At 41.8% G+C, this 19746-nt stretch overlaps 1 protein-coding gene across 6 annotated transcripts in view; it reads left to right on the forward strand.

Annotated features, from left to right (window-relative positions):
* CACNB1 (calcium voltage-gated channel auxiliary subunit beta 1) overlaps positions 1 to 19746 on the forward strand; it is a 186023-nt gene that overhangs the window by 102096 nt on the left and 64181 nt on the right. For 4 of the 6 annotated variants that reach the window (XM_069751674.1, XM_069751678.1, XM_069751675.1 and 1 more), the window contains 5 exons: positions 1426 to 1562; positions 1677 to 1750; positions 4524 to 4678; positions 13212 to 13292; positions 15668 to 15726. In XM_069751674.1, the coding sequence (XP_069607775.1) occupies positions 1426 to 1562; positions 1677 to 1750; positions 4524 to 4678; positions 13212 to 13292; positions 15668 to 15726 (506 nt within the window). Of the gene's footprint in view, positions 1 to 1425; positions 1563 to 1676; positions 1751 to 4523; positions 4679 to 13001; positions 13022 to 13211; positions 13293 to 15667; positions 15727 to 19746 lie in introns of all 6 variants that reach the window. The other 2 variants (XM_069751677.1, XM_069751679.1) reach the window with 1 other exon arrangement.

Below are 19746 nucleotides of genomic sequence, written 5' to 3' on the forward strand. Positions count from 1 at the left end.
CTCCAGCGCTGCAAGGCTGCTGTGCTAACCACTGCGCCACCGTGCCGCCCATTATTATTATATGAATTAAAAAAGGTCATCACACCCTCTCCTCTTTCAATGCTCCAAGGGTCCAATCATGATCTCCATACATCCTGTTTGGTCAGACAGGCATGTGATTACTGCAGCCAATGGTGATGCATGGGTCACTGCTGTGGTCAGTGATTGGCTGCAGCTGTCACATGCCCATCCGGATTTAACAGGAGGTATGAAAACTTGTAAGGGGATGTTGGATGGGTTTTAAAAACGTGAGCATGCGAAAAAAAAGCTGTGAAGGTAAAAAGCAGACAAAATAGGGTAATCCTATTAGAGGAGGATATGATTAAAGGTACCTTCACACTAAACAATATCGCTAGCGATCTGTGACGTTGCAGCATCCTCGCTAGCGATATCGTTCAGTTTGACACGTAGCAGCGATCAGAATCCTGCTGTGATGTCGTTGGTCGGGGCTAGAAGGCCAGAACTTTCTTTGGTCGCTGGCTCTCCCGCTGACATCGCTGAATCGGCGTGTGTGACACCGATTCACCGATGTCTTCGCTGGTAACCAGGGTAAACATCGGGTTACTAAGCGCAGGGCCGCGCTTAGTAACCCGATGTTTACCCTGGTTACGATCCTAAATGTAAAAAAAACAAACGCTTCATACTTACCTTCCGCTGTCTGTCCTCTGGCGCTCTGCTTTCCTGCACTCACTGTGAGCACAGCGGCCGGAAAGCAGAGCGGTGACGTCACCGCTCTGCTTTCCGGCCGCTGTGCTCACAGCCAGTACAGAGAAGCAGAGCGCCGAGGACAGACAGCTGAAGGTAAGTATGAAGCGTTTGTTTTTTTTTTACTTTTAGGATGGTAACCAGGGTAAACATCGGGTTACTAAGCGCGGCCCTGCGCTTAGTAACCCGATGTTTACCCTGGTTACCAGGGGACTTCGGGATCGTTGGTCGCTGGAGAGCTGTCTGTGTGACAGCTCTCCAGCGACCAAACAGCGATGCTGCAGCGATCCGGATCGTTGTCGGTATCGCTGCAGCGTCGCTTAGTGTGACGGTACCTTTAGTTGAAAATACAACTGCTGCTGCCTCATGCCTGAGGGTGATTCTCAGTAGGATAAAAACACTTTAAAATAGGCTTTTGTTTTTTTTTACTTTACTTTAAAAAGTACGCTGTTGAAATGCGTAGTCTAGTTAAAGGACCCTTATCTACGTAGAAAGTTTGTTCCAGTTGCGCAGCCTATTTTAAAGTGTTTTATCCTATTGATGAAAAATGTTAGCTTGTTCTAGTATGACCTCCAAACAAAAAAGATCCCTTCCTGTAGTAATTTTTACGAGGAAGCTAGGTATTGATGCAGACTATGAATGCTTCCATTAACTTGCCTTTCAATGAACCATTATTCCCAGAAATACAATAATGACTGGTGGATCGGGCGAGCAGTGAGGGAGGGCTGTGAAGTTGGTTTCATCCCCTCTCCTGTCAAGTTGGAACATATGAGAATGCTGCAGGAACAGAAGATGCGACAGAGCCGGCTCAGTACCAGGTGAAAACCGTATGTCTGTGCTAGGAAATAAAAGTTGTACTGTAGTGTCTCCTATAGTTTTACTGATTCATTGATTGCACTTTATATGTAATTTCTCCTTCTTTTACCCTGCAGTAAATCCATTGGGAATTCAAACAGTTTAGGAGATGTGGGTGGTGGTACCCGCAGACCAACCCCTCCAGCAACAGGTGAGGGATATGTTCTATTGTCTTCTCTCTGAAAAACAATACCAAGAAAGCATAGTCCAGTTACACTGCTTGGTACATCTTTTACTCATGTGTACAATTCATATATCTCAAGTCATCACTATTTTTTTGTCCAAAATATGATCTGCATTTCAAGCTAGACCATTATGACCACCAAGCAATGGCATTTTGTCTCAATATATAGATGCCATATAATAGTTAAAAACTTGCACTTTGTTAACAGTGCAGAAGAAAAATGGTTGGATGTTAGATGCAAATAGATCCAAGGGTGTGGCATTAACTTATTTGATGATTTTTTCCTTTTTTCTACTCTCGGAGATACGCAGATGCACATTAACCTAAGCTGAACAAGGTGGGGTGGGGTGATTGCTTCCATGAAACAATCAATAGTTAAGTAATGTCTATGGTCAGCATAGGTCTGAGTGACAAGACACAGATCCTAGATGCATTCACATTGCATTCCTCAACTGTACTTCATATCCTCTTACACCTCTTACCCAAAAATCCCATGTCCTGTTTTTTCATCTTCATGCCTTTTTCTCATCCTTTTAACTCTTTTTTTGTTCTTTAGTCAATGGTTGATACCTTTTTAATGACTAACTGGAAAGGTGATGACAAATAGCAAGCGTTCGTGACAACTTCTCTACATCAGGCATGGTTTACCCCAATATCTGCAGAGTACCATAAAAGTTAATTTATTTCTTCAATACAAAAAGTGAAACTCATATATTAGATTGAGTCATTACAAATAAAATGATCTATTTCAAGCGTATATTTCTGTTAATGTTGATGATTATGGCTTACAGTCAATGAAAACCCAAAAGTCATTATCTCAGTAAATTAGAATACTTCATAACACCTGCTTGAAAAAAATATTTCAAAATCAGAAACGCTGGCCTACTGAAATGTATGTTCAGTAAATGCACTCAATACTTGGTCGGGGTTTCTTTTGCATTAATTACTGCATCAATGCATGTGGCACTGCTGAGGTGTTATGGAAGCCCAGGTTGCTGTGATAGCAGCCTTCAGCTCGTCTGCAATTGTTGGGTCTGGTGTCTCATCTTCCTCTTGACAATACCCCACAGATTCTCTATGGGGTTAAGGTCAGGAGAGTTTGCTGGCCAATCAAGCACAGTGATTCTGTTGTTTTTAAACCAGGTATTGGTGCTTTTGGCAGTGTGAACAGGTGCCAAGTCCTGCTGGAGAATGAAATTTCCATCTCCAAAAAGCTTGTCGGCAGATGAAAGCATGAAGTTCTCTAAAATTTCCTGGTAGACGGGTGCGCTGACTTTGATCTTGATAAAACACAGTGGACCTACACCAGCAGATGACATGGCTCCCCAAACCATCACTGATTTAGGAAACTTCACACTAGACCTCAAGCAGCTTGGATTGTGGCCTCTCCACGCTTCCTCCTGACTCTGGGACCTTGATTTCCAAATGAAATGGAAAATTTACTTTCAACTGAAAACAACACCTTGGACCACGGAGTCCATTTCTTTTTCTCTCTAGCCCAGGTAAAACGCTTCTGGCATTGTCTATTGGTCATGAGTAGCTTGACAGAAGGAATGTGACACTTGTAGCTCATGTCCTGGATACGTCTGTATGTGGTGGCTCTTGAAGCAATGACTCCAGCAGTAGTCCACTCCTTGTGAATCTCCCCCCCAATTTTTGAATGGCCTTTTCTTAACAATCCTTTCAAGGCTGCAGTTATCCCAGTTGCTTGTGCACCTTTTTCTACTACACTTTTTTCTTCCACTCAACTTTCCATTAATATGCTTTGGATATTGCACTCTATAAACATCCAGCTTCTTTAGCAATGACCTTTTAATGTTTCACCCTTCTTGTGGAGTGTGTCAGTGACTACCTTCTAGACATCTATCAAGTCAGCTGTCTTTCCCATAATTGTGGAGCTACTGAAACAGACTAAGGGAACTTTATAAATGCTTAAATAATGTACAAAACACGGCACTCTGCTGGATGGTGAGATATGGTGCTCAAGTAGGGTCTCCAACCCGTCAATCAATGTATACAATAAACTTGGCACTCAAATCGGTTGTAAGGTGAAGTTAATTGACTTTATTGCACGTCCCAGGTCCTGGGACGTGCAATAAAGTCAATTAACTTCACCTTACAACCGATTTGAGTGCCAAGTTTATTGTATACATTTATAAATGCTTAGGAAGCCTTTGCAGGTGTTTTTTGTTACGGTAATTATTTTAATTTACTGAGATAATGACTTTTGGGGTTTCATTAGCTGTAAGCCATAATCATCAACATTAACAGAAATAAACACTTGAAATAGATCACTCTGTTTGTAATGACTATATAATGAGCACCTGTAAATAGCATAGGACTAGTGCAGTAAATGGGACAAGTGATGTGAGGCACAGTCAACAATGTCAGGAGGGGAATTAACAATTATTACAATAAATATTGGAGCAGTTCATAGATAGGATAGATCTCATGAAAGGTTTTTTTCTACTGATTGAGGTCTGGTCTATGGTTGAGATTTCCCCACTAAGTTTGTGGGGGCATCACTATTACAGTTACAAATTAAAAGGTATCAACCACTTAGGACTCTCAGTTTCTACTTTTTTCTGTATACTGGTTAACATGGTACACCTGATTTTTTTTTTCCTTTTTTACTACATTTGTGTTGCTATAACTCTCTGGCATTATCTACTTTATTTTTATCACTTTTTTATCCTTCTTGTTCTCTCCGACACACCTCTTTCTACCTCCCCATCTTCAGGTCCCTTAGAGAACCAATTAGTGTATGACATAGATGCTGTTGATTTAGAATACGATGAAACAGAGCCTCAGCCTGTGCAGCAAACACCCAACACCAGCACAGGGAGCGTAACAACCCCCACGTCCACTACCAAACGTGTCCCTTTCTTTAAGAAGGTAACCAGTTGTATACCCATTATACTAACCCCCAAACTATCCATCAAAGTTTGTGGTTTGGTCTCAGAGCCCTAATACAGGATTGTGTAGATTTTATAACATGAAGCTTGTGTTTTGCCGAGTGTTTATTAGCAGAAGTGTGATAGGCATCTGTGTGCATGTGCTTGTGTTCTTTAAAAGCTATGCTCAAATGAATGGAAATTGATATTGGGTACAGAGGACATACTTGTAGCACCAACTCAGCAACTAGGTGTCATGTTTGACTTCAGTTGTGACATATTGTATGACAAAGGTTAGATTAATAACACCTATAGCTATGTAACTATGTAAGGAGACATATACAGTGTATTACCCATATGGTTGTATAAGGCCGACATGCCATTTGCTGAAAATTACTATTTTGATGTCTGCAAAGTGTGCCACATATGTTTCACCTATCAGTCAGACAGTCAGAGCTGTAAATGGACACTTGGCACAAATACTTGCAACACTGATCCTCCAACTAAAAGCTAGAAAGTTCTCTATTTCTCGTCCCCTGAGAAGGTCATTTATTGAGTGCAACCCTCTAAACCTCTCATCACCACCGAGTGACAAGTTCCCAATAACTGATACAAGGTAAAGCACTTTTCCAGTTCATTTCGTAAGTTAATGCTTTTATCCAAGCATAGCGTAAATTGAAGAAGTTTGCTCCAGAGGTTTCATTGGAAGGCGAGAAGCAGGCATTAGAGGTGGCCGACTGTACAGTAAAAATGACTTCACGGTACCACAACGTAAAGGCATTTAGAAGATTTTTTTTCCAGAAGAGCACATATCCATATTTCCTGCAGTTATCATACAGCAGGCCATACTCCAATATCAATGTCGAGATGATCATTTGTAGCACTTTAAAAAATATTAAATGAGAACGTTCTTAAAGCATTGTTCCACTACTGTGAAAAGTGGATTAGAAGAGAAATAAATATAAACGACAAGTCAAATTCTTCTTGTGTGGTTCATCCTGTCTGATCACCAATGGTTTTACCATTCAGAATTCTCTCTTCTCTTTTCTAAGATGCTGATCATGTCGTAGTGCCCTATGGGCACCAGGCCTGGGTGTAGCTTCTACCTTGGGACTTAATCCCTTAACCCCCGGAGCTTTTTTCGGTTTTGCTTTTTTTGCTTTTCGCTCCCCTCCTTCCCAGAGCCATAACTTTCTTATTTTTCTGTCAATATGGCCATGTGAAGACTTATTTTTTGCGTGACAAGTTGTACTTTTGAACGACACCATTGGTTTTACCATGTTATGTACTACAAAATGGGAAAAAATTTCAAAGTGCAGTGAAATTGGAAAAAAAAGTGCAATCCACACTTGTTGTTTGTTTGGCTTTTTTACTAGGTTCCCAAAATGCTAAAACTGACCTGCCATTATGATTCCCCAGGTCATTACGACTTCATAAACACCAAACATGTCTAGGTTCTTTTTTATCTAAGTGGTGAAAAAAAAATTCTAAACTTTGCTAAAAAAAATGTTAAAAAATTGCGCAATTTTCCGTTACCCGTAGCATCTTCATTTTTTGTGATCTGGGGTTGGGTGAGGGCTTATTTTTGTGGGACGAGCTGACTTTTTAATAATACTATTTTGGTGCAGATACGTTCTTTTGATCGCCCATTATTGCATTGCACGTAATTGTGGCGGTTTGACTTTCTCGCTATGCCATTTAGCGATCAGGCTAATCCTTTTTTTAATTGATAGATCAGGCAATTCTAAATCCGGCGATACCAAATATGTGTAGGTTTGATTTTTTTTTATTGTTTTATTTTGAATGGGGCGAAAAGGGGGCGCTTTAAACTTTTATATATATTTTTTTTTCATATTTTTTAAAACATTTTCTTTTAAATTTTGGCATGCTTCAATAGCATCCATGGGAGGCTAGAAGCTACCATAACTCGATCGCCTCTGCTACATAGAGGCGATGCTCAGATCGCCTCTATGTAGTAGAATTACAGCATTGCTAAAAGCACCGACAACAGGGTCGCGCTCATAGCAATCCGGCATCAACAACCATCTGATTGTCATGCCGACGCACTGATGACCCCCAATCACCGATGCACGCATTTCCGGCCGAATGCGCTTGTTAAATGCCACTGTCAGAGTTTGACAGCGGTATTTAACTAGTTAATAGGCGGGGGTGGATTGTGATTCCGCCACGCCTATTGCGGGCACATGTCTGCTGTTCAAAACAGCTGACATGTCCTGGCTTTGATGCGGGCTCAGCGCCGGAGCCCACATCAAAGCGGAGGTTCTGCCATCAAACGTAGTATTCCATCAGATGGCAGAAAGGGGTTAAAACCATTAAGATTTTAAAATTCCCTCACCAAATATTAAAATCAATTCACCATTTGAGGATCAAAAAAGCATTGCGTGCTTCTCAGATGTCAGGACTAATTTACCTGTTAGGCCGGCGTCACACTCGGCGTAAGACAATACGGTCCGTATTTTATGGCCGTAATACGCTGAAAAGTCCCCAAAATAGTGGTCCGTATCTCCTCCGTAGGCAGGGTGTGTCAGCGTATTTTGCGCATGGCATCCTCCGTATGTAATCCGTATGGCATCCGTTACTGCGAGATTTTCTCGCAGGCTTGCAAAACCGACATACGGATATACAAGGGATCCATGTGCTCAAAAAATAATAAAAACATACCGTATTTTCCGGCGTATAAGACGACTGGGCGTATAAGACGACCCCCAACTTTTCCAGTTAAAATATAAAATCTTCTCAAAAGTCGGGGGTTGTCTTATATGCCGGGTGTCGTCTTATATGGTGGGTGCGGAGCAATTTGCGGTCGACGTATATAGTGGGGGGAGTGGTCCCGATGACGAGGTGAGGGAGCTCCTCACCAGGAAGGTGTAAGTGAAGCAAACTGTCAGCGTCTGGGATGCCAGGGTTATTCAAAAAAGAGAGAGAGGGGTGCTGTGCCTAGAAAAAAAATCCTCTTTCACTCATCTGGCTCGCCCTTGTATCCTATTATCTCCTTCTCTGCCTCTGCTTCACTTACACCTTCCCGGTGAGGTGCCCCCTCACCTCGTCAATGGGGTCGCTCCCCCCACAATATGCGGCGACCGCAGATTCCTCCGCACCTGCCCTATAAGACGACACCTGGCGTATAAGACGATACCTGACTTTTGAGAAGATTTTCAGGGGTTAAAAAGTCTTATACGCCAGAAAATACAGTATATACTGTCTATATATATATATATATATATATATATATATATATATATATATATATATGTTAGTGAGACACATATATATATATATATATATATATATATATATACTGTATATATTAATATTTCATCCAGCGCGAGATAGCTTAAAAGCCGGTAATTCAATTGCCGGCTTTTGCTATCTCCTTCCTAAACCCGACATGATATGAGACATGGTTTACATACAGTAAACCATGTCATAGCCCCCTTTTTTTTGCATATTCCACACTACTAATGTTAGTAGTGTGTATGTGCAAAATTTGGCCGTTCTAGCTATTAAATTAAAGGGTTAAATGGCGGAAAAAATTGTAATGAAATATTGCAACAAACGGTGTGTTTATTTCATTAAAATACTTTTTAATAATGTGTGTGTGTTTTTTTTTAACTCTTTCATACAATTGGATTAATAATGGATAGGTGTCATAATTGATGCCTCTCCATTATTAATCTGGCTTAATGTCACCTTACAATAGCAAGGTGACATTAACCCTTCATTGCCCCATATCCCACCGCTACACGGGAGTGGGAAGAGAGTGGCCAAGTGCCAGAATAGGCGCATCTTCCAGATATGCCTTTTCTGGGGTGGCTGGGGGCAGATGTTTTTAGCCGGGGGGGGGGCAATAACCGTGGACCCTCTCCAGGCTATTAATATCTGCCCTCAGTCACTGGCTTCACTACTTTGGCGGAGAAAATTGCGCGGGAGCCCACGCCAATTTTTTCCACCATTTAACCCTTTAATTTAATAGCTAGAATTGCCAAATTTTGCACATACACACTACTAACATTAGTAGTGTGGAATATGCAAAAAAAAGGGGGATATGACACGGTTTACTGTATGTAAACCAGGTCTCATATCATGTCGGGTTTAGGAAGGAATAAAGGAAAAAATGGTGTGCACTCAGGTCTAGAATACGAGGTGCTGGCGTAACGGACCTTGATGGCCCCAGAGCTAAGTAGTAGAAATTCACCGCACACTCTCAAATGCTGGTTTGCAGACTTGTATTAACACTTTTATTCCAAAAAATTGTTTCAGACAGAAAAATCAACCACAAGCAGTGTAGAGATAAAGTAAGATATAACAACCCAACGTTTCGACCCTCCTGGGTCTTAGTCATGGGGTTACTTGGTAGGAGATGCCAAAGTAGAAGGAAGAAGATGTAGGACCCTTAGACTTAGGGTAACCGAAACTGCTGAAGGTGTGGTGTCCAGGGTGCTAGAGCGGCGCATCCGCGTCCTGCTCCGTATGCGGCTGTCTGATGTTTAGGAAGGAGATAGCAAAAGCCGGTAATTGAATTACCGGCTTTTAAGCTATATAGCGCTGGATGAAATATTAATATATATACATATATGTGTCTCACTGACATATATATACAGGTCCTTCTCAAAAAATTAGCATATAGTGTTAAATTTCATTATTTACCATAATGTAATGATTACAATTAAACTTTCATATATTATAGATTCATTATCCACCAACTGAAATTTGTCAGGTCTTTTATTGTTTTAATACTGATGATTTTGGCATACAACTCCTGATAACCCAAAAAACCTGTCTCAATAAATTAGCATATTTCACCCATCCAATCAAATAAAAGTGTTTTTTAATAACAAACAAAAAAACCATCAAATAATAATGTTCAGTTATGCACTCAATACTTGGTCGGGAATCCTTTGGCAGAAATGACTGCTTCAATGCGGCGTGGCATGGAGGCAATCAGCCTGTGACACTGCTGAGATGTTATGGAGGCCCAGGATGCTTCAATAGCGGCCTTAAGCTCATCCAGAGTGTTGGGTCTTGCGTCTCTCAACTTTCTCTTCACAATATCCCACAGATTCTCTATGGGGTTCAGGTCAGGAGAGTTGGCAGGCCAATTGAGCACAGTAATACCATGGTCAGTAAACCATTTACCAGTGGTTTTGGCACTGTGAGCAGGTGCCAGGTCGTGCTGAAAAATGAAATCTTCATCTCCATAAAGCATTCCAGCCGATGGAAGCATGAAGTGCTCCAAAATCTCCTGATAGCTAGCTGCATTGACCCTGCCCTTGATGAAACACAGTGGACCAACACCAGCAGCTGACATGGCACCCCACACCATCACTGACTGTGGGTACTTGACACTGGACTTCAGGCATTTTGGCATTTCCTTCTCCCCAGTCTTCCTCCAGACTCTGGCACCTTGATTTCCGAATGACATGCAAAATTTGCTTTCATCAGAAAAAAGTACTTGGGACCACTTAGCAACAGTCCAGTGCTGCTTCTCTGTAGCCCAGGTCAGGCGCCTCTGCCGCGGTTTATGGTTCAAAAGTGGCTTTACCTGGGGAATGCGGCACCTGTAGCCCATTTCCTGCACACGCCTGTGCACGGTGGCTCTGGATGTTTCCACACCAGACTCAGTCCACTGCTTCCTCAGGTTCCCCAAGGTCTGGAATCGGTCCTTCTCCACAATCTTCCTCAGGGTCCGGTCTCCTCTTCTCGTTGTACAGCGTTTTCTGCCACATTGTTTCCTTCCAACAGACTTACCATTGAGGTGCCTTGATACAGCACTCTGGGAACAGCCTATTTGTTGAGAAATTTCTTTCTGGGTCTTACCCTCTTGCTTGAGGGTGTCAATGATGGCCTTCTTGACATCTGTCAGGTCGCTAGTCTTACCCATGATGGGGGTTTTGAGTAATGAACCAGGCAGGGAGTTTATAAAAGCCTCAGGTATCTTTTGCATGTGTTTAGAGTTAATTAGTTGATTCAGAAGATTAGGGTAATAGGTCGTTTAGAGAACCTTTTCTTGATATGCTAATTTATTGAGACAGGTTTTTTGGGTTATCAGGAGTTGTATGCCAAAATCATCAGTATTAAAACAATAAAAGACCTGACAAATTTCAGTTGGTGGATAATGAATCTATAATATATGAAAGTTTAATTGTAATCATTACATTATGGTAAATAATGAAATTTAACACTATATGCTAATTTTTTGAGAAGGACCTGTATATATATATATATATATATATATATATATATATATATATACCTATTCTATGTATACACATTTATTCCACCTATTCTATTGTAAGCTGTCAGTGTGATTTTACTGTACACCGCACTGAATTGCCGGCTTTTCTCGCTAACACCGCTGCGTATTTCTCGCAAGTCACACTGCTGGTCCGTGTGTAATCCGTATTTTTCGGGCCCCCATAGACTTGCATTGGCGATTTTTTTGCGCAATACGGTGACAAACGCAGCATGCTGTGATTTTCTACGGCCGTAGAAAGCCGTATAATACGGATCAGTAAAATACGGCAGATAGGAGCTGGGGCATAGAGAATAATTGGGCCGTGTGTAATGCGTGTTTTACGGACGTATTTAATGCGCTCATACGTCCGTAAAACTTGCTAGTGTGATGCCGGCCTTAGAAGGACCATAATTTGGGAGTCTGGAAGAGCAGAAAAAGAAAAATATTATACACTGTATGGGCTAAAGTATTAGGGCACGCCTCTTAATCAAAGAATTCAGGTTTTTCATTCAGTCCCATTGTCACAGATGTATAAAATCCAGCCCCTCACCATGCAGTCTGCCTTTAGTAATTTCTGTAAAAGAATGGTTTGTCCTGAAAAGCTCCTTACTACCAGCACGGTCCTGTAATAGGATGTCACCAATGTAACAAGTCAGTTTCTGACATTTCTTTCTTCCTAAATATTACTCCATAAACTGTGAGTAACATTATTGAAAATTGAAAGAGTTTAGGAATTACAGCAACTCAATCAAAGTGGTCGATCACATAAGGTTACAGAACTGGGTCACTGAGTACTGAGTCACATATTACATAAAAGTTACCAACACTCTGCAGACTCCATAACTGCAGAATCCATTCCTCCTCTTTCATTAACATTAGTACATAAACTGTGCCCCGGGAGCTAAATATCATTGGTTTCTATGACTGAACAACAGCATGCCAGCCTTATATCACCAAGCACAATGGCAAGCGTTGCGTGGAGTGGTGTAAAGCTTCCACCACTGGACTCTAGAGCAGTGGAAATGTGTTCTGTGGAGTGACAAATCACTTCTCTATCTGGCTGGCTGATGGACAATTCTGGGTTTGGAGAATTCCAGGGGAACGTTACCTGACTGAATACTTTGTGCCAGCTGTAAAGTTTGGTGGAGGAGGGATAATGCTATGTGGTTTTTTCTCAGGGGTTGACCTAAGCCCCTTTATCCCAATGAATAGAAACCATTAACTCTTCACCATACCAAAACATTTTGGACAATAGTATGCTCTCAACTTTGTTGGAACAGTTTGCGGAAGGCCCTTTTCTGTCCCAGCATGACTGTGCCCTAGTGCACAAAGCAAGGTCCATAAAGACATGGTTGGAAGAACTTGGCTGGCCACACAAAGCCCTGACTTCAACCCCATCAAACACCTTTTGGGATGAATTAGAACTAAAATTGTGATCCAGGACCTCTCCTCCCACATTGGTATCTGACCTCACAAATGTTCTTCTGGATAAATGGGCAAAAACTGCTACAGACACCTCCAAAATCTTGTAGAAAGTCTTCAGAGAGGAGTGGAAACTATTATAGCTGCATTATATATGTCTATGTATTTAGAATGGGATGTGCCTTTTTTCTCAGTTTTTTTGTGTTGTTCCAATAATCACAAATACAATAAACATTTATGTAAATGGAGCTGAGCTGTAATACCAGACACAGCTTATGGACAAGATTGATGCTGTTCCTAGTGGAAAACGGTCTGTTAATCTAAGACATCTCCTTTAATTATCTGATAGGGATCTGCAATAACCAGTGACAGTCATCTACTGTATATCCGTGTTAGCTTTCACATGATAGCTCTGTATGGATGCCCATTCTACATATGCATGTCATGTAATTATTGCAGTAACCCGCATGGTTTGTTTTCTTTTCTCCCCTTTTTCATCTCTCTCCTATCTTCTGACTATTCACCAATCTGCCTCCTTATCACCCCTTAACCTATACCCCTTCATTTCTAAACTTTTCTTGACCCTCATCTATTATACCCGTCATTTTGCACATTTCTTATTTCTTTTCGGACTGCCTATAAATAGCCAAACAGAGGCAGAAGTCAGTAAGTAATTGTATATGTCTCCTGTATTGCCTCTATCGTTCACCTGTCTAGTTTTGATGTTGTGTAATTTCCCTGAATTGTGCATGCTGTGATGTGTTTGTGGTACATTTGGACAAAAACATTTGCATGACACTTAATGCATGAAGGTAAGGAGCAGCAGAAGAGAAATGACCTGGTCTTTGTCTTCTAGACTGAGCACATCCCTCCATACGATGTGGTTCCATCCATGAGGCCAATCATTTTAGTTGGACCCTCACTGAAAGGATATGAGGTATATGAACTAAGCAAACACTTTATACATACCAATGTTTCTTGATTCTCCAATGAAATGTCCCCGTCAAATAAAATTTCACACTTTGAATGTAACTGAAAAGTTGAGTAAATACTTTCACTTATACTTTGCAGTGATTTCATTGTATTTGCCATCCATATACCTAGCTTCCGTGGTTTAGCTTCATTTGGCTGTCGGACATATAAATTATATAATGTAGTTGAGGTGGCTGATGGGTGGACTGCCATCTGCTATCCCTTCAGTCTATCCTTATTAACATAAATCCTTGGCCAAGCATGTAAATTGTTGTCAAAGGGTGAGGAGAAGAATAAGCCACTGCCAGACTCTCCTACCGGTGTCTTTAAAGTCTTTATACACATTAAAGTCATCTGAACCTGACAATTTCATATGCGGGCCTCCTGTTTCTCCTGTGACAGATGATTTTGGTGGAAGTAAGGGTTGGGCAATTTGAATTTACATGACCTACCTTTGTTAGACTTGTTTAGCTGAGAGCTATTTCATGGGAATAGCCAGTTTTTTCGATGTAGTTCATAAAAGAAAAAGAGACCCCATAGCAAAGATATTTTCCCCAATATGTTGGGTTTGGTACACAGCATAAAGTTGCTTGGTATCTGATCTTGTCTTCCTGCTCATTCCATCACATTTGGGCTAATTCTCCTTTCTGCCTTGTTTGACATCACTGAAGTGGGGAGTACTGCACAGGTTCTTACCATCCATTACCAAATTAGGCAGAATTCAACATGGTTAGGTTGCCTCAAGGATCCCAAAGCCAGCATATGGAAGGTTATGTCAGCCAGTAGGACAACAAACACATTAGATGATATGGCTGACTTTTATCTAACGTCTACAATTTGTGAGCTTCATTACGTGTATATGCTGAGAAAGCTCTTGGCACATTTGCCATATACATTCATTTTCAGTAATCCTGACTCACCTAGAATATGGTAAAACGGAAAAAAAAGCAGCCATACATGCCAACACCTGGTCACAATACTAGTGCACTGTGGTAAGATTCCATTATATAGTTTATAGTAGTACTGTAGAATAATAGAAAAATAGGAAAAGTTAATTTTTTTTATGTTGGATGTAAATTACCGTAACTGCCAAGTGTCCACTGAGCAAGAGAAGTGTCCTGGCCCTGTGTCAGAAAACCCTTCCAATTCCCTCCACTTTCATCTTGATTGATGGTTTAGATTTAACTGATGTGGTTTGTCAAGGGTTTGATAACTGGCTCCCTTAAAAGTGGTAAAGAAAGTAGTTTGCAATGTTGCTCAACTTTTCATGTATTTAAACTGTAGACAAATGTAAAGTGTCATTGGAAAGCCGTGTTTAGAGGGGTTGTCCGAGACTTTTACATGGATCCTTAGATAGGTCACCAATATTTGATCGGTGGGGGTGTGACACCTTTGCCTATCAGCTGTTCCCTGTTTGAATAGAGGTGGATGTGCAGTACCCGGTCATGGCCACTATACAACTGACAAAGCTGTGCAGCTCCACTACTAAGCACTTGTGCCCGGCATTGGTTAAGCTGAGGAGGATAAGGTGGAGCATGTGCCCAGCCTACCAGGCGTTGACAACCGACTAATCTGCCTTGGCGGCGTATTTAGCTATAGGGCCAGGACAGTAAACTGAATGTTACTATCAACTTTTCTTTTCTTCTTTTTTTTTTTGGTTTTCAAATGGTCTATAGGTTTGTAGGCCTTAGGCTGCTTTCACACATCAGTTTTTTGCCGTCAGGCACAATCCGGCGAATTTTGAAATAAACGGATCCGGCAAAAGTTTTTCTCATAGACTTGTATTAGTGACGGATTGCGATAGATGGCCTCACGTTTCATCAGTTTTTCACCAGATCCATCTAAAATTGTTGCTCCAGTGGCCCGGAGAAAATGGTCAAAGTAACGTTCTTTGTGTCCGTCGAAAAAAGGGACGGCGACGTTGTTTGCTATAATGGAACCCTATGGCGCCGGATCCGTCAAATGATCCAATTAGCTGGATCAGCTAGTCGGATCCATCGAAAAAATGGATCCATCGCATCAGTTTTTCACAATCTGCAACGGATCTGTTTTTTTCAACATTCAACGGATTTTGCCTGACTGCAAAAAACTGATCTGTGAAAGCAGCTTAGTCCCAAAACAGTATTTGGTGTTTTGCATTAGTGTTTGTAAGACAAAATAAAGAGTGGAATTTACAGAGAGAAGAGCTATAATTGAAGAATTATTACATTATTTGTTTCTTCCTTTTTTTCCTCATTTCATCAATTGTGTGGCCTTCCTATTCATATCCTGTCAGTCTTATTCCATTTGTTTGGCAATAGCTAATCTGCAGTTCTCTAACATTTCTTTGTGTGCCCGCAGGTCACTGATATGATGCAGAAAGCTTTGTTTGACTTCTTGAAGCATCGCTTTGATGGAAGGTATTCATCCCCTTGAATGCTGATTTGTGAATAAGCAGATAAACAGATGGGCAATCTAAGAAAAATTTAGCCTAAGGGTACCGTCACACAGTGGCATTTTGATCGCTACGACGGCACGATCCGTGACGCTCCAGCATCGTAACAATATCGCTCTAGCGTCGTAGACTGCTGTCACACTTTGCAATGTACGACGCTGGAGCGATAATTTTATGACGTATGTGCGATGTAGAAGCCGTTGGTTACTATGCGCACATCGTATACAATATCGTGCACACCTTTGTTACACGATGCGATCATGCCGCCACAGCGGGACACTAGACGACGAAAGAAAGTTTCAAACGATCTGCTACGACGTACGATTCTCAGCGGGGTCCCTGATCGCAGGAGCGTGTCAGACACAGCGAGATCGCTGGAACGTCACGGATATATCGCTGGAACGTCACGAAACGTGCCGTCGTAGCGATCAAAATGCCACTGTGTGACGGTACCCTAACATTGATACAGTCTAATAATGTCTAATAATGTTAAACTTCGGTATATGAAAAGAAAATCTGATTTTTTATATATATTTATATACACTAGTAGTAAGCAGAGATCTTGAAAATCAGAGATGCTAAAGTACAAAAAATGTACAATAGCTGGAAACTTTTAAAAATAAAATAAGTTGTTTTTTTTCAAGTAAACTTAACCACATTTCAGCACATGACTGCGCTTTGTCATCCTATAGGACGTGTCACTTTCCATTAGGGAGTGAAAAACAGTATTCACCCAGAGATCATGATCCCAGGGCTACTGCCCTAACAGCACTCATTTTTCCCTGCTACCAAAGACATAGCAGAAGGAATTGAGCATCGTTAGAGTTTTCAGCTCTCATTGAACTTTTTACTTGCCATGGTCAATAGCAATCGCACCATGTAAAGTGACAGAAGGAGATTGCTCCCTCTGTCATTTCATTGGCTCCCTGCAGTGTGATAACTGAGAGACAATGGTTTCTATAGGAATCTATATGGCCTTCAGTGTGCCATAGATCAAAGCTTAGATCATTCCATAGGCTGCATACTGTATACTGACTGGCTGTAAGTATATAATGACAATGTGAATAATGCACTGCACTACAGAAGTAGTAGTGTACTATGTGATCAAAGGATCGTGGATAGCTGGTGGTTACTATGGCCTAACAATGGCATCTAGTGTGTCATAGATCAAACCCTAAGGCTGCCGTCACACTATCAGTATTTGGTCAGTATTTTACATCAGTATTTGTAAGCCAAAACCAGGAGTGGGTGATAAATACAGAAGTGGTGCATATGTTTCTGTTACTTTTCCTCTATTTGTTCCACTCCTGGTTTTGGCGTACAAATACTGATGGAAAATACTGACCAAATACTGCTAGTGTGACGGCAGCCTAAAGGTTGCACAATGTATTAGGCAGTCTATCATTATAAGGGCAGCTTCACACAATTGTAAGAGTTTCATCCAGAAAAGTGGGAAAACATTTTCTCACTTGTCATCCGTGTGCAGTCCGTTTTTTACAGCAGCATCAAATTTTATTTTAGCATCTATATATTCGTGAAAATCAGATCCTATACTGTTGCATCCCAAATTTTTTTGCACACACATAGACTTGAATGGCCAACTCTCCTCCAATTTATGGAAAAAACTAGTGCTTGCTGCAATTTTTTGTCAGACACAGATTCAGTTAGTGAAAAAAATCGTTCATCTGCACTGCCCCATTGAATAACATTGGTCCAAGTGCAATCTGATTTTTAAACAGACAGCACTCGGACCAGAAATATGGTCGTGTGCACAAGCCCTAACAGTATAATGCACTGTACTACATAAGTAGTGCAGGGTATTATCTATGATATCAAAGGATTACGTGTTGAAGTCCTCTTGTGGGACTAATAAATATTATTAAAAAAATATATATATATACATATATATCTCTTGATTAAGAAGAATTTGAGTTACTACTGTTAAGATTCTATGTAGACAGGATGTGGGATGAGGGAGGATCAGAAGCTAGAGTTATAGCTCCTCCCTCCTCCCTTCTACATATAATCTTACCTGCACCAACTGTCATCTCCTATCTCAACAGATTTTACCTGTAAATTGAGAATTTTGAAAATGCCTGATCAATGCTGTCAGAGAAAGAAGCAGATTTCTCTGATCAGATTTTCATGTGTAAAATTAATTTATTAAATACAAATTAAAACGATGGTTACTCTTTAAGCCGTGCCCTTTTCCAGCTAAACAGAACCCCATCTGCTAACAGTGTTTAGAACACATCATAAGAAGCTCTAAAACCACATGCAACAATTTGCACTGGCTGTAGTACGTCTGGCAGAATTTGTGTTTGTGAGGCTTTCTATAACATTTATAATGATATGGAAATCCCCAGAGTGAATGTAGTACTCTGGGTGTAGTGTGTGTCATGGAGACAGAGGCTTTGTACAAAGTCACACAGTGACTCGTTCCATGCAGTGCTCCGCAGGCCGCATTCCCACCAGCTCAGCAGAAATGAGGACTATTTATATGCGAATATGAGTGGAAATGCTCTGGACAGTCCATACGATACCTTAATCCATGGATTATCCAGCTCTTGCTCATCCTCCCCTGAACTGGGATTTTCTAAATATCAATGGCATGATTTTAAAATTTAAAAAAAAACCCACAAGATGTGCAATATTTAGCCCCAAACTTGTCTTTTTCTTCAGAAGTATAATTATTGAGGGGGCTCTATATTTTTTGGTGATTAAATATGAATTAGTGAAAAAAAAGTTAAATATGCCAACGTATATTACCGATACAGTGGCATGTAAACGTTTGGGCACCACTGGTCAAAATTACTTTTATTTTGAACGGTTAAGCAAATTGAAGATGAAGTGATCTCTAAAAGGGCTAAAGTTAAAAGTGACACATTTTGGATGTATTTTAGGCAAAAAATATATATATATATATCTATAATATAACGGTGGGAGCGTCACTCTGTCCGAAGCCTTTATAGACTGGGCCAGAGTGACTCAGCCGAACTTACTTATCCCCCCCTTTCAATATACCGGCCATGGGGGCTCCACACACCTGTGTATCCCCCATAATATAGCGGCCATGGGGGCTCCGTGCTCTGCAGCTCCCGTCAGGGTAGATGTAGAGCCCAGTGGAGCTCCAGGACCTTCGATGATGTCACCAGCACGTGACCAGTGACGCGAGTGGGCGGAGTCAGCCCTCGCTGTGCTGGCTGCAGGGGTGCTGTATCCATTATAGCCAGCGCCACACTCAGGCAGTAAGTACAGTCACACTCACGCAGTACAGCCACACTCACACAGTACAGCCACACTCAGCCGCACTCACACAGTACAGCCACACTCAGCCGCACTCGCAAAGTACAGCCACACTCAGCCGCACTCACGCATTACAGCCACACTCAGCCGCGCTCAGGCAGTAAGTACAGCCACACTCACGCAGTACAGCCACACTCAGGCGCACTCGCGCAGTACAGCCGCACTCGCGTAGTACAGCCGCACTCGCGCAGTACAGCCACACTCACACAGTACAGCCACACTCAGCCGCACTCAAAAAGTACAGCCACACTCAGCCGCACTCACGCATTACAGCCACACTCAGCCGCTCTCAGGCAGTAAGTACAGCCATACTCACGCAGTACAGCCACACTCAGCCGCACTCGCGCAGTACAGCCGCACTCGCGTAGTACAGCCGCACTCAGCCGCACTCGCGCAGTACAACCGCACTCAGCCGCACTCGCGCAGTACAACCGCACTCGCGCAGTACAGCCGCACTCAGCCGCACTCGCGCAGTACAGCCGCACTCAGCCGCACTCGCGCAGTACAGCCGCACTCGCGCAGTACAGCCGCACTCAGCCGCACTCGCACAGTACAGCCGCACTCAGCCGCACTCGCGCAGTACAGCCGCACTCAGGCAGTACAGCCACACTCAGGCAGTACAGCCGAAGAGAGAAGGATGGGAGCAACATATGGCAGAATGGAAACAGGAACAGGCAGA

This window comes from Ranitomeya imitator, chromosome 2, assembly GCF_032444005.1.
Source record: "Ranitomeya imitator isolate aRanImi1 chromosome 2, aRanImi1.pri, whole genome shotgun sequence".
Classification (NCBI taxonomy): domain Eukaryota; kingdom Metazoa; phylum Chordata; class Amphibia; order Anura; family Dendrobatidae; genus Ranitomeya; species Ranitomeya imitator.